The 15734-nt window shown below is 36.5% G+C and overlaps 1 protein-coding gene across 1 annotated transcript in view; it reads right to left on the reverse strand.

Moving 5' to 3' along the window:
• Positions 1 to 15123, reverse strand: part of LOC136874851 (solute carrier family 2, facilitated glucose transporter member 8) — a 77186-nt gene extending 62063 nt beyond the window's left edge. The window contains exons 1-2 of the mRNA XM_067148530.2: positions 14833 to 15123; positions 11976 to 12185 (exon numbers count right to left, since the gene is read on the reverse strand). Of these exons, the coding sequence (XP_067004631.2) occupies positions 11976 to 12185; positions 14833 to 14958 (336 nt within the window). The 5' untranslated portion in view covers positions 14959 to 15123. The remainder of the gene's footprint in view (positions 1 to 11975; positions 12186 to 14832) is intronic.
• Positions 15124 to 15734: the final 611 nt, after the last annotated feature.

Genomic DNA, 15734 nt, shown 5'->3' on the forward strand with positions numbered 1-15734 from the left:
AAAAAACGGACAAAATAAAACTATCACACTTTGTAACCGTACAACAGGGTTACAGATTCCATTCAGTATTTATTATTATTATTATTATTATTATTATTATTATTATTATTATTATTATTAACCCGATTCATTAGATTTTATATATTCTGTTTCTCATCAATTAGACTGTAATAATTAGGTATCACGTATATTATTGTATTTAATCATAGGGTAAGTGAAATTAATTTGTAATTATTCTGTATTGTAGTAAGTGAGATTTGTTGGTTTCATATTGTCATGCTGTGGCTTGTAACTTTGGCTAGATGAGCTGGCATAGGATTTTGCAATCGAGGCTATGTTTAACTGTGCAAGGAGATTTCCCGGTGACGCATTCGGCGTAGTCATTCTCGGACCGCTTGGGTACGCTTAGACGACACATGACTGATGACATCAGTGCGTGGACACGTGATTGCGACCAAGTGTCAGTATTCGCCAGCTACTGTATGTGGAAGTGGAAGGGATGAACAGGAGTAGGGAGAGGAGTCGTCATCGCGAGGTTATATAAAGTCAAGGCGACGGTGGGGAGAGGTATTCTGTTCTTACTCAGTTCATAAGCAGTTGATATCGTGCAGATCATATGTAACAGTCAGATGTATCAAATGGAAGAAGTGGTCTTAGTGTGATGGTCAGAGCTAAGAGTTGTGTTTGAAGAGGTAATCATCGAGGAAGTCTACAAGTGGTGCTTGTATCCGAACAGAGACGGGTACTATGCTGATAAAGAAACATCATCTTCTTGTGAGGATGGACTTCACAAGATGTTTCAATAATATTTTCCAATTATTTAAAATATATTGAGTGGACGTAATTACATTGGAGCTCCCTACACGCGTACATGGTATGTAGGCCAACTCCTTGTTATATAAGAAGATTACAACAGACGGCTCCCGACTTCAGCTCACAGGTTTTCCCAAGAATTTCAAGTTCAACAGCGGTGTATGCAGACAACAGGTAATTAAAGCATCAGACATGTTATGCATTCATAACATGAAGAAGAGTGTAATCAGCGGCGATATCACATCTCACTTCAAGTTCATGCCAATAGCTTTTTTTGTTTAGATTAAATGTTCCTTTTCTTTGTACCGCAAATCTCACGATATATTTCTTTTGTTAAATTAAAAGACGTAAATGATTGTTCATTGTGACGTAAATTTAGTCATAAACTCAGTTTTATTTTTAATTATAATAAGTGATTCCAGTTAAATGTACAATCCTCAATTGTGGAAATGCAACTGTAATTTAATATTGTCCTGATCCATATCCCTGTATATTGCCAGATATGTGAGTTTATCACCTCACGCCTTGAGATAATTGATATAAGAGGTATGCTCTACCGAATTTTGTTGTTTTTCTTAAAAAAGCAACTGGCGCTCAAACAAATGTTATGTATATCGTGTGAAGGAGATGTAAGTATAAGAGTAGTGGTTGGAGTAGCCACAACGTGTCGCCAGCAACGTGGGACTCGAAAGGTTCACAAAAATGTGTTTCTGAATGGCAATATACATGGATCAGTTTTTTAATGAGTACGCACATGTTAAATTCACCGAGTAATGTTAGGAAGGTCAGTTTGTTGAAGTTTGTATTTAAGGGGTAATGTCAGAGGAATTGCAAGGGGAAATAGCTTTGAGATCGCGAAAAATTAGTAGGAAACCGAAGATGGACAAGGATAGCAATATGCAGTCAGGTGATGAGGCTGAGGTTATTGTGTCCAAGGAAATCCAAGGTGGTAACATAAATAGGAAGTTGGTGACTAAGGTGGGACCTGCTGAAAGTCAGAAAATAGTAGAAACTGAGGAAAACGCTGTCACGCAAGATCAAAGTAAAGGGGTGATTGACCTGGGTTTATTTAATTTGCTGATGTCCAAAATGACTGAGCAGAATAATGCCATTAGTGAGAAAATTGAATCTCAGAATAATATGATGAGTGAGAAAATTGAATCTCAGAATAATATTATGAGTGAAAAAATTGAAGCGGTCGTTAGTGAGAAAATTGAATCTCAGAATAATATTATGAGTGAGAAAATTGAATCTCAGAATAATATCATTAGTGAGAAAATTGAAGCTCAGGGTATTAGTATTAATAAGAAGATCGATGATGTTAGTAATAAGATAGATCATAAGGTGTTAGAAATAAGTAAGCAAATTAATAATTTAGAAAGTAAGGTAAATAGGGAGTGTAGTGACATCAGAGCTGAGATGGAATTGGGTCGGAGCAATCTCCATGCGGAAATAGAGCAAATTAGTGAGACATGCATCAAACAGATTGATGAATTAGGCGCCAAGATTGAGTCTAATAAAGCAGAAATCAATGAGTTAGTAGAAGAAAGGTTTGAAAAGATAACCAATACAGTGGGGCAAGAAACTAGAAAATGTATTAGTAGGGTAGAACAGGTGGAAAGAAAACTTGGAGAAGTAGGTGATCTAGAGAGTGAACAAAAATCATTATCACAGAAGGTGAGAGAATCGGAAGAAAAGTTGCAGGAGGAATTAAGAAAAATTCAAGAAAGGGCTGAGGAAACAGTGGAAGAAAAATTTCTGAGTTGCCAGAGAGTACTCCAGAAAGAAGTGCGTGATAGTAGAAATGTACGTGAAATAATTGTAAATAATGGTTTAATCACTAGAGATCATGATTTATCTAAGTTTTCTGGGAAAGAGTTCAACCCGATGGAATTTATGAGAGTAGTGGAGAAGAAATTTGCTGTTCAATTAAGAGACAATATTATTAGCTGGGAAACTGTATTGGAGATCTTATCTAATGCTTTCGTAGGAGAGACTAAGTCTTGGTTTCAAGTATATAAAAGCTCGATGTCTAGTCTAACTGAATTTAAGGAGAAATTCATGGCTAAATTTTGGAGTGAAGGTGTTCAGAGTAGAGAGAGAGAGAGAGTAATGTTTGGCAGGTATAATTCTAACGAGGGTGTTAGAATGACTGAATACTTTTTGGCTCATGTGTTGGTGTGGAGAAATTTAGAATCTATTGGACCTGAGGCTGATATAGTTAGACTTATGGCTAAGCACTATCCCGATAGAATAAGAGAAGCTGTTTGTATGCAAAGAGTGGAGACTATTAAGGAAATGGAGATTTTGTTGGAAAGTTTTGATGCTTTAGGTAGTAGCTTGAATAATAGTAGGACACTAAATAGGAATGTAGAAGGAAGGAGTAACCAATCTAATAATCAGGACAGGACTATGAATAGTCGTAACTACAGAAGAGAATATCAGGAGAGACCTAATAATAATTTCCACAGGGAGAGAAATTATCAAAATAGTTCGGAAAATTTCAGGACTGGGAGGCGTGATTATGGTAATCAACCAGAAGCTGGGAGGCGGGAGAATACAGGCCATAATAATAATAATAATGACGCTAGAGGAAATAGGCAACAGGGGAGGCCGACTGAGGTGTGTAACCAACAGGTCGTAACCGAACCAAGTACTTTAAACGAGCAACGGACTGTATAAACAGGTCACTGAGACAGTCCGTAAATGGTGAGTTCACGTATAAGGTAGATAAGCATGTTAATGTCGACCAGCCTATAGTTGTAAGTGAACATGATTGTGACCTAAGTAGCAATAATTCAAATGTTTTAAGTGACGACTTAATCGTAGACAATAAATTTTATAAGTGTAATTTAAATTTAGATATAAGGCAAGATTTGTTAAGTGATCTTATATTATGTAATGAGGATAATTTAAGTAGTGTTACTGTTACACCGACGATTGAACTGCTGATATGGGGCAGAAAAGTTAAGATTTTGTTGGACTCTGGTAGTGAGAAGTCATGTGTAAATTCCAAGCTGTATGAGGAAGTTTTGAGAGAGAAGTATGAGGTAGCGGAAATTCCAGTGAGGAATACGTTCATCGTAACAGCTGTTGGAAACAAGTCTCAAAGTGTGAATAAACAAATAGCTGTCCCCATTAACATAAGTGGAGAATGTATTTTCCAACCATGCTTAGTTGTGCCTAATTTAGTTTATGCCGTTATTTTAGGTACCGACTGGTTAACGTGTCACAAGGCTAAATTAAATTTTGATCTGTGTAATGTCAATCTTATTTGGGGAAAGAGTAGCAGGGAAGTCAGTTTACCATATGATGTTTTGTGAGAAATTAGTGCGAATAAAGTGTGTTCTAGTACGGAAGGATCTTGTGAAATTCCTAATATTAGGAAAAATATTGATGTCTGCCATGTGTCCATACAGAGAGATTCTAGAGATGAATTGTATGAGACAGTGGAGAAATGTAATTTAGCGGAAAGTCAGAAGGACGAATTGTGTGAATTATTGATATCACATAGTGATGTTTTTAGCGATCGGTCTGGTAGAACACATCTTTACGAACACAAATTTAATGTTATTGATAACTCAACTTTTGTAGGACCGAAATATCCCATTCCGTTAAAATACGCTAGCGCTGTTGAAGAGCAGATTGACATTATGCTAGATTATAATATAATCGAACCATCATGTAGTCTTAATTTTTTTTTATTAGCTGAGGCACCTGAGCTAAAGCTCGCTGTGGTGCAGTACATTCTAATATTATGCCTTCAGAGTATTTATAACGTAAATTAATACACTCCAGTAATACAAGTTTGATACATCAAATCAGTTAATAGTAATTTTGGTTACATGAATAGAGCTAAGTACTACATATCACACATAAGTTACGTTAGTTTCATAAAATATTAGTATATCCTATAAAATAATCATATGTACCGGTATATGTTTTGTTTTATATAATTGAATTGTTTCATAATGACACACTGTAAGAGTAAACAAGCAGTCACACCAACTAGTAAATATACAAGAAAGAAAATGTAAAAGTCAGTTTCAAAATTCGTTAAATTTACATTTTTTTCTACTTAAGATAATTATTTAACTTCTTTTTGAACATTTTTATTGAAGAGGCGTTCTTTATATCTTCCGGCAGTTTATTGTAGAGACTAACAGAATAATGCCATATGGAATTAATTCCATATTTATTTGAATGGATGACAGTGCAGTGGATATTATTAGCATTCCTTGTATTATAATTGTGAATTACTGAATTTGTTTTACATGATGTATTTGAGTGTGCCAAATTACGAATAATTTTATATATCATAACCAATGAAGATTTCTGTCGTAGGCTATCAAGTGAGAGAACATTACACAGTCTGTACAATTGTTCAGTAGGAGTTAACAGAGGCAATTTAAAAAGTATTTTCAATGCTCTTTTATGCAGCATAACAACTCTAGCGAATAATTCCTTAGTACAACATGCCCATACATGGATCATATAAGTAATATGGCTCTCAATTAGCGCTTGGAAAACACTTTTCAATAAATCATGAGAAACTTTGTATTTCAGTCTATTTAAAATGCCAATAGCTGGGATCAGTTTGTCACAGATAGATTCAACATGATCCTTCCACGTTAGTGATTCGTCAATAATTAGTCCAAGAAATTTAGCAGCCTTTACTCTAGGCACTGATTGCCCAAAAAACGTCAAGTGTAAATCTAAAAATTTATTACTTTTAGGTTTATGAAATAAAATATAATTGGTTTTTGTCAGATTGATTGTTAATCGATTTTTACAGAACCACGTTTCAATTAAATTTGCACCATGCTGCATATTTTTTTCAAGTTCTTGAATGGTATCACCGGTATAGAATATATTGGTGTCATCTGCAAAAAGTGATAATCTACCTCTGAGATGTATGTTACCAATATCGTTAATAAAAATAAGAAATAGTAACGGTCCTAACACTGAGCCCTGTGGGACTCCGACTGAGATAGTTTGGTAATTACTGTTGGTATTCATACAATTCACAAATTGTTCCCTATCTGTGAGATAGTCTATAAACCAGTCTAGCGCAACACCCCTTACGCCAGCTGCTTCCAATTTATTGACTAAAATACCACAATCAACTGTATCAAAAGCTTTCTTGATATCTATAAATATGCCCGATGCTAATTGATCTAAATCTAAAGCTTCTTGTAATTTAATGACAATATCTTCAACAGCATTGTAAGTGCTTGAATTTTGTAAGAATCCGTATTGATATTTATAAAAGAAATTATTATTATCTAGAAATTTCAATAATCTCTCTTTAATTATATGTTCCAAAATTTTTAGCAGAATAGGAATGATAGAGATAGGCCTATAATTATTAAGTTCAGTTTTGTCCCCTCCTTTATAGATAGGTAAGACCTTAGCTAGTTTAAGTCTTTTAGGGACTTTACCCTCTTGTATAGATTTATTGATTAATTTAGTTATATGAGGAATTAAATGATATGCCAATTTCTTAATTGTATTGTTGCTAATACCATAGCAGTCTTCACTACGACTATTTTTTAATTTTTCTATTATATTAGCAACTTCATTTTCATTGGTTGGACTCAAAAACAAAGAATTACTCGATCCACTCCCTAAATTAGGAGGATCATTAAATTGGATATTGCTGGGCATATATTTCGCTATACTAGTAAAATATTCATTAAATGTTGTAGAAATTTCTTTTGGATTTGTAACTAGTTCATCATGTATTCTCAAATGAATATCCTTACTTTTGTTAGTATTTCCTGTCAATATCTCATTTATAACTTTCCACTGGTTCCTTGTGTTCCTTAAATTATTAACATAGTATGAGTTCTCTAATTCTCTCTTAAGTTTGGTAACCCTGTTACACACCAATGAGTAATCTATCTTCAATTGTTGTGATACATAACCACATCCCATTTTTAATCTAACTTGTTGCCTCTTAATTTTACTGTACAATTTATTTTTCTGGTTAATAAGATCTAAAAGTTCAGGAGTTATCCATGGGCAAAAACGTCTTGTCCTTTTAATATTTTTCTGCCTATTGTTTTGATTTGTAGCCTCTGTACTAGCTTTTGTTACATACTCAACAATTTTGTTAACTATGGTATCACAACAATCGTCTTCCGTAATCGTTAATGGATTTTTGGACATATACTCATCCACTTTATTAATATTAGTTTTCTTAAATGTTATGAGTTTTCTAGTTACGTTAGTCTTCGGTAATATCTCTAAGTCACAAACCAACATGTTATGGTCACTAAAGTCATGGAAGATGTTATATAAATTACATTTACAAGGTTTATTTATATATGCATGGTCTATGAGAGATTTACAGTTATTGGTGATTCTAGTGGGAAAAATTGTATTACAAGCATTCTGATTAAAGCTGTCACAGAGGTTCTTTAGATCTTTACTAAGTGGAGTCTGCTCTAATTTATCAATATTAAAATCACCCATAGTAATACATAGATGTTTGTTATGTTTATTCCAGACATCTTCTAATAAAGTTATGAAATCTTTAGAATATTGTACATGGGGGTTATAACATGCTAGAACTTTGGGACCAAGTACTGGTACTTCAAGTAATAGTAAGTTAAATGGAATTTCAAGACTATTGATAGACAAGATTTCTATTGCTTTGTAAGGCTCTTTGATATAAATAACTATTCCGCCTCCTCTTTTACGGATTCGAGAACAGAAATAAGCATCATATCCCTTTAAGTTGTAATATTTCTCTTCATCCGGAAATAACCATGTTTCAACAATTATTATTATGTCTGGAAATTGTAAATCATGAATTAATATAGAAAAATCACTCCATTTGTTACGAATACTTTGGGCATTTGCATAAAATATTCGTAAGTTATTTCCTCTTGCCACTAGCTCACGTAAACTTACTAACTGATGTTCTGTAGTTTCCATATTTTAATGAAAATTTGAACAGGCAACGGACTTTTTTTTCTGCAGGGATGTTAAACCTATGAAGACTCAAGTGCACATATATCATCAATACATCTGATAAGTACAACATTAGATGTGTCATCTTTCCTTACTAATATTTTTCCCTCCCTAGACCATACATACTTAAACCCTTTCATTCTTAAGTCCTTTGCTCGCTTCAATAATCCTCTTGCTCTTGGAGTCAGGTGATCGTTGATGTAGATTGTCTGGTTTGATGCATTGATGCCAATTGTTGAAGATGAAAGTACTCTAGCATTCTTCTTTCCTGCTATGAATAACTCTTTCTTCCATCTATTAACAAATTTTACAATTATAGGTCTTGGTTGGGACTTATTACTCGACGGAATTCTGTGAGCAATATCAATATCTTGTTTCTCTATTGTACATCCAACAGCTTCACCAATGTTCTCTAATATGGTGTAGACATTTTCTCCTTGGACTTCCGGAACATCCTGTACTTCAACACTGTTCCGCCGTAGATACTGGTGTAGTTGTTCCGTCTCATTATCAGACTTGTCTTTGGCATTTTTTAACTCTTGTTGGAGTTCTTTGATAACATCATCACGTTTGGAGAGCTCCTCTCGTAAGTCACTAATAACACTTGTATTAAAATCAATGCTTTCCTTTAATTTAATTATTACTTTGTCCACAAGCCGATCTAACAGACTGTCCAAGAAGGTTGAGTTAGAGAGAACATTGTTCACAGCAGAGGTGAGATCAGAGGTTATGCTGGTATCATTTTCCTCCGCTAGGTTGCGCATAACTTCACTCCCGCTTATCTTTATATTCCTTGACTTATTGGCACCACCTTTCTTGTTGGTATTGGACTTCTGAGACATTCTAACCTTAATTGAGCCAGCTCAAGCAATTAAGTCTCAGTATTTTAATAAAGACGAGCTGTTCCAATATAAATAATAACTTATTTTCAACGATCACTTACCAATGTTTATGGTATCACACTATCTTGCCGCCAAAACTTTATCAGACACGCACTATATACTGAAAACTGTGGAAACACTTACATATCGTTCTTACTCTGCCGCCATCTATATGAATCCACTTGTTATTATACCTAAGAAGGGTAACACGGTAAGATTGTGCATGATAATTTTTGTAAGACTATATTGGATGAATTTGAACTTGGTGACAAGGTTTTACTCAGAGTGCCACTCCCGTCATCAGCAGAAGCTGGTCAATTTTCTAAGTTTTTCTTGTTATATCAGGGATACTTCACCGTAGTGAAACGGATTGGGAAATGTGCTTATTCATTAGAAGACAAGGAAGGAAATATCGTAGGCACATACAATATAAGAAATCATAAGAAATATATCATGTGAGTTTGTTGATTAATTTTCATTATTATGTTAATTCACCATATTTTATGAAGCTGGCATTGCGAACAGGACTTCAGTGAAATTAGCGTGTGTTGTGATAATAAGTGAAGCACGGCAGTGCAATAAACTCCAGTGCTTGGAGACAGTGTATATAACGAAATGTCTTCGAGAATTACTTTTGAACACTCAATGAACGTTTGAAACGACAGAAGTGAGAAAGAAATGTAATCTGTATGTAAATAATACTGTATAATCAAAGTGAAAATGATAATTGATAAATGTTTTATATGTGTAACAACGAACATCCAGATGGATGATACTATGTACCAAATTTGTAAAGGGCATTTTTATACATGTATCTATGGTGTACTCGATTTCAGGTGATTATGTATAGATTTCATGAATCAATCGATTCATTTAATCGATTATTTCATGAGGGAGGCGTTCTGTAACCGTACAACAGGGTTACAGATTCCATTCAGTATTTATTATTATTATTATTATTATTATTATTATTATTATTATTATTATTATTATTAACCCGATTCATTAGATTTTATATATTCTGTTTCTCATCAATTAGACTGTAATAATTAGGTATCACGTATATTATTGTATTTAATCATAGGGTAAGTGAAATTAATTTGTAATTATTCTGTATTGTAGTAAGTGAGATTTGTTGGTTTCATATTGTCATGCTGTGGCTTGTAACTTTGGCTAGATGAGCTGGCATAGGATTTTGCAATCGAGGCTATGTTTAACTGTGCAAGGAGATTTCCCGGTGACGCATTCGGCGTAGTCATTCTCGGACCGCTTGGGTACGCTTAGACGACACATGACTGATGACATCAGTGCGTGGACACGTGATTGCGACCAAGTGTCAGTATTCGCCAGCTACTGTATGTGGAAGTGGAAGGGATGAACAGGAGTAGGGAGAGGAGTCGTCATCGCGAGGTTATATAAAGTCAAGGCGACGGTGGGGAGAGGTATTCTGTTCTTACTCAGTTCATAAGCAGTTGATATCGTGCAGATCATATGTAACAGTCAGATGTATCAAATGGAAGAAGTGGTCTTAGTGTGATGGTCAGAGCTAAGAGTTGTGTTTGAAGAGGTAATCATCGAGGAAGTCTACAAGTGGTGCTTGTATCCGAACAGAGACGGGTACTATGCTGATAAAGAAACATCATCTTCTTGTGAGGATGGACTTCACAAGATGTTTCAATAATATTTTCCAATTATTTAAAATATATTGAGTGGACGTAATTACATTGGAGCTCCCTACACGCGTACATGGTATGTAGGCCAACTCCTTGTTATATAAGAAGATTACAACAGACGGCTCCCGACTTCAGCTCACAGGTTTTCCCAAGAATTTCAAGTTCAACAGCGGTGTATGCAGACAACAGGTAATTAAAGCATCAGACATGTTATGCATTCATAACATGAAGAAGAGTGTAATCAGCGGCGATATCACATCTCACTTCAAGTTCATGCCAATAGCTTTTTTTGTTTAGATTAAATGTTCCTTTTCTTTGTACCGCAAATCTCACGATATATTTCTTTTGTTAAATTAAAAGACGTAAATGATTGTTCATTGTGACGTAAATTTAGTCATAAACTCAGTTTTATTTTTAATTATAATAAGTGATTCCAGTTCCATGTACAATCCTCAATTGTGGAAATGCAACTGTAATTTAATATTGTCCTGATCCATATCCCTGTATATTGCCAGATATGTGAGTTTATCACCTCACGCCTTGAGATAATTGATATAAGAGGTATGCTCTACCGAATTTTGTTGTTTTTCTTAAAAAAGCAACTGGCGCTCAAACAAATGTTATGTATATTGTGTGAAGGAGATGTAAGTATAAGAGTAGTGGTTGGAGTAGCCACAACTTACATGGCTTGATGACGGAACGATTAGCGATCTGTTCATCCCAAAAATCACGTTTGTTTTGCATAGCCCCATCGAACTGATATGAGAGTGAAGGGCTGAGGGGAAGGTGAAATGTGCGGAATGCAACCCGGCACGGCAGGTCGTGGCCTTGTTGCCACGAACCATCGCCTGTTGCTAGGATTCAAGGTTAGCTTTACTTTTCCCCACCTCCTCGCTAATGCTGTCGCCTGGCAGGTTTTCGGCGTTAAATATTGGTGTTCAAAATCAAAAGTGGCCCGTGCGGTTTTCACTACGTCATTGTACAACTTTGTAGGAATATTGTGTACTAAATTTCAATTAGAGTAAAATTTTACACCGAAATCCGTTCCCTTGTTAGTGCAGTATCTGTATTCGTGCCGTACCTACAAGATGCCGCGACTTCTCGTGAGATGCAAATAGTGCTGCTGATCCATAGTACGGCGGGTGGTATAATCCGAGGGGCGAACCAAGCTACAAACATCGCACTCTACTTCAAGCTTCTGCATCGGGCAGACCATTCGCTGTTTTCTTAATAGCATTTTTAGAACTTCGGATATTCATCCCTGCCTCCCATAAGGTTATTATTGTACTTATCTGCCGAAAATTCTGTATATATTGTTTTTAGTACTTCAGCGCAGCTCTAACTCAGAAATGTTTTCGGCGACGATAGGTTACGAAAGGGCTAGGACAGGGAATGAAGTGGTCGCGGTCTCAGTTAAAGATGTAGCTTAGTGTGGGGTTCGAGCCGTCATCACCAAAATTTAAGCTCACAACTACGTAGCTCGAATCGTGCAGTCAACTTGCTCGGTTTCCGCTCAGTTCTTGTGTCATGAGGTACAAATTTATTGGATATTATTTTTGAATTAAGATCATTCTCTCACTTTTCCTCAAAACAGGTTACGAACTAAAGAGTGTATGGTACGTAGTCTTACCTGTCGATATTCACCCCTTAACAACCGTAGCACCTTCGCTGCCTCATTTTGGCGTCCTTTAGATATGAGGAATGGTGGCGTTTCTGGCATCAGGATTGCAGCGCCAAGAGCTAGGAGACTGAGTAGCGTACAGATCAACATCGTCAACCAGTATTGCATTACAAACATCCGAATAAAATATCCGACGTAATATCCAGTGATGTTCATCATCTAGAGTCAACAAAAAAAGCTCACATTAAAAAGAAAGAAATCACAACCGTTCCTCTAAACGTAAATGTTATGACCTGATAACTAAGTAGGTTACAAACACACTCCTTAGGTTATTTGATAAAAATGTAATAATTTATTAAGGGACGACATCAATCTGTCAATCTTCCTACCTTCCCGTCATCAAACTACCCTCATTTTATTTTGAATACTGGTTCATTACAGCATAACCCATAACTGGTGAGATGGAGTTGGTTGCTCTCAAAAAAAAATCGCCACTAAACGTTCAGTAATGTGGCGGGAGCTATGAAAGCCCTGAGAGCTATCAGTCAATCTATTGGCAGTCGTCTAAGTGAGTGGATCCGATATACAGCAACTTGTCTTTAGAATTATTGTCATTTTAGGTTCCTGAGGGGTCCATAAAACCCTAGCGCGACACGTACATAACATTTTTTTAGATTGTACGGAAATGGCATTTTCGTTTACATGCTCTTTTTATTAATTGTACAATTTATCTTTGTATTTTAGCAATGGCGTCCTCGTAAACTACTTTGAATGTGGATGATCCTGGGAGTAATCAAGGGTCATGCAGTATTATAAACACCAGACTTTAAACAGCGGACTAGCATGTATCTAGAGCAATAGACCAGGGGATACCCAAGATCATGTAGTACTATACACCTCAAAATAAATGGGAATATTGTCGAGTTAACAATCATCTTAATAGGGTGTTGGATAAATGAGTAATGTCATATTTGCACATGAAACAGGCCAGATACATGGCAACAAAAAGGGTGTGGAGACTTAAATGACGCGATGGAAAGTACCTGCATTTTCAAGAGGTATGTGCATTTGGAGGTGGTGATGAAATGTTTTCATTTGGGATTATGCATGACCGTCGTACACCTTTGAAACCAATTCGAGAAACGTTAACTGCCCAGCGGTATTCCGATGAAATTCTTCAACCATTTGTGTGTAGTCCTGCTATAAGTGGTAAGATCACTGTATGCACACAAGTAATTCTATTACTTGTTTATAACACAGCTGGTGTCACTGGCTACGGTTTGTGTTGAGCCTGGGGTGAACTATGTCAATTTCAGACTGGCAGTACTGTGTACAGTGCAGTGTGAGCCTCATCTAGTGAGTACGTTTCATGTGCAAGCGTATTTACCAGATTGGATGAGCGAGTATTGTGGCATTGATTCTGCGTGGACATATTCAAGCAGCAGTATCACACATCGTATGGGTTACACAAAGTGCAGTGTTAAAAACGTGGGAAAGGTACCGTGAGACCAATGATGTGACTGGCAGTCCGAGGGAGACAACACCAAGTCATATTGGTACTGTACATCCATGTAACAGCGTATAGGAGACCAACTTCCACAGCTCAACAGTTACTAGTTGTCTTCTTAAGGGCAACCGCGGTCCGTGTGTCTGCACCAACTGTACACAGTTGGCTGCATAGAGCCCCAATTAAGGTCAGTTTGACCGATTCGACACGTTCCATTTGAGTATCGTCATATTGTTGAGAAGAGAAGTTGGGCCATCCAGTACCTTAATAGGGGTTGGATGAATAGGTAATGTCATATTTACAGGCCAGATACATAGCAACAAAAGGGGGTGTGGAGACTTAAAGGACGTGATGGAAATTACTAGCATTTTCAAGAGGCATACGCATTTGGAGGTGGTGGTGAAATGTTTTGAGTTGGAATTATGCATGACCGTCACACACTTATGATACCAATTCGAGAGACGTTTAACTGCCCTGCAGTATACCGATGAAATTCTTCAACCATTTGTACAACCGTTTGTGGAAGAATTTTGTGATGAATTCACCTTCCTTGACGACAATACTCGCCATAATCGAGGTTCATCAGAGAGAAACTTCGCGCGAAAAGTGGGTATCAACCACATGAATTGGCCAATTAAGTCATCGGACATGCACTGGATTGAGCATGCATGGGACAGTTTGAAAATGGCTGTTCTTGATCGTCCACAACGTCCACAGACACGCCCAGGCCTCATTAGATTTGCCCAGACAGAATGGGACCTTCTTCCTGAAGATGCCGTCAGTCCCCTGATTCCAAGCATGATACAGCGTGTCAGAGACCTGAACAGCTTAACATTGTCTGAAGAGGCCATCACGACACTTAGGCAGAGTGAAGAAGAGACAACCTTCAAAATAAAATAAAGACACCAATTGTAACCTTTTCACAATTACTCTTTATTTTGGTTAGATACTGTAAGAAAAATACCTGAGTTCGTAAAAATCTATATTTTCAAGTTCAGTGTCTATGTGATACAATAAAGAACACACTGTAACTTTCTTATTGCATTGTTTCCTCGATATTCCAAACTTTTTGCGATGGATATAAATACGTCTATGCCTTCTCCCTGACTTTCATACAAACAAGGAGAGACTGCTGGACTTCGAATAGTGTGCGAGCATGCATTTCGTACTTACAGTAGCCTACATTGAATTCTGTAGACTAACCTAGTGTATGTGTGATAATTTCTCTCTCTCATAATTCCATAACAAAAATTGTAGTGCATGATATCCATGATGACGAGCTAAATACAAGTGAATATGGTGTTTATTTTTTGACTTTTAAGTGGAAGAGAGGTGTTTGGTAGATTACACTGTACTTACCGATATGAGGAATCCCAGAACTCCTCTGTGCATGTCGTCAGCAATCTCAGTTACATATATCGGGATGATAGCCAATCCTCCACCCCAGGCCATTCCATAAATATAACTGGACAGCAACAGACACATATTGTCGTGGGTGACGTATTCCACACTTAAAGACAGTATTAATAGCAGCTGAATGAGTACCGCTGTCCACTTGCGTCCACACAAGTAAGCCACCAGTCCCAATAACAGAGCTCCTGCCACGGCTCCCAAATGTTGTATTGAGTGCAACCACCATGAGTCACCGTAAACCAGGATCTCTTCTTCAAGATGATAACGGTTAAAAAAAGCGACACCTGCAGCAGTAGTTGCGAAGCAACCCAATGTAGCTGTGAAAAAAAATATTCAGTAAACGGTACCAATTCCCTTTAAATGTACAAGAGTAGTCAACTAAAACCTTCACTCACCTGAAATAACGTCTAATTCGTTATGGGGTTCAAAAGATTTTAATACTACTATTTAGTGTTTATTAATCTACCTAAAATGACCATAAGTATCCCGAATCCTAAACAAATGTATAAATTAATAGTTACCCTCAGCAGTTGTGAACACAATCAATGAAATATAAATAAGTTGCAGGGTGGAAATTAGGAAGGAGTGTTGGCGGGAGAAGGAACATAGGGATTAACTACTAGTGTTCATTTCAGGCAGTATCCGGCGGGGTGGGAAGTATAAAATTCCCCTTAATTAAATTACCCTCCTCACCTGAAAAAGTGTAAATTTTAGATCTTTGTGTTTGAAATTTTTTGTTATAACAAGAATGATAAACATTAGAAAGTTATTCCAATCAGCTGAGTAGTTTATGAGTGACTGTCGCTTTCTTACGAAAGGCCAGACGAGGCGTGATTTGTCATGATTTT

This window comes from Anabrus simplex, chromosome 5, assembly GCF_040414725.1.
Source record: "Anabrus simplex isolate iqAnaSimp1 chromosome 5, ASM4041472v1, whole genome shotgun sequence".
Lineage (NCBI taxonomy): Eukaryota > Metazoa > Arthropoda > Insecta > Orthoptera > Tettigoniidae > Anabrus > Anabrus simplex.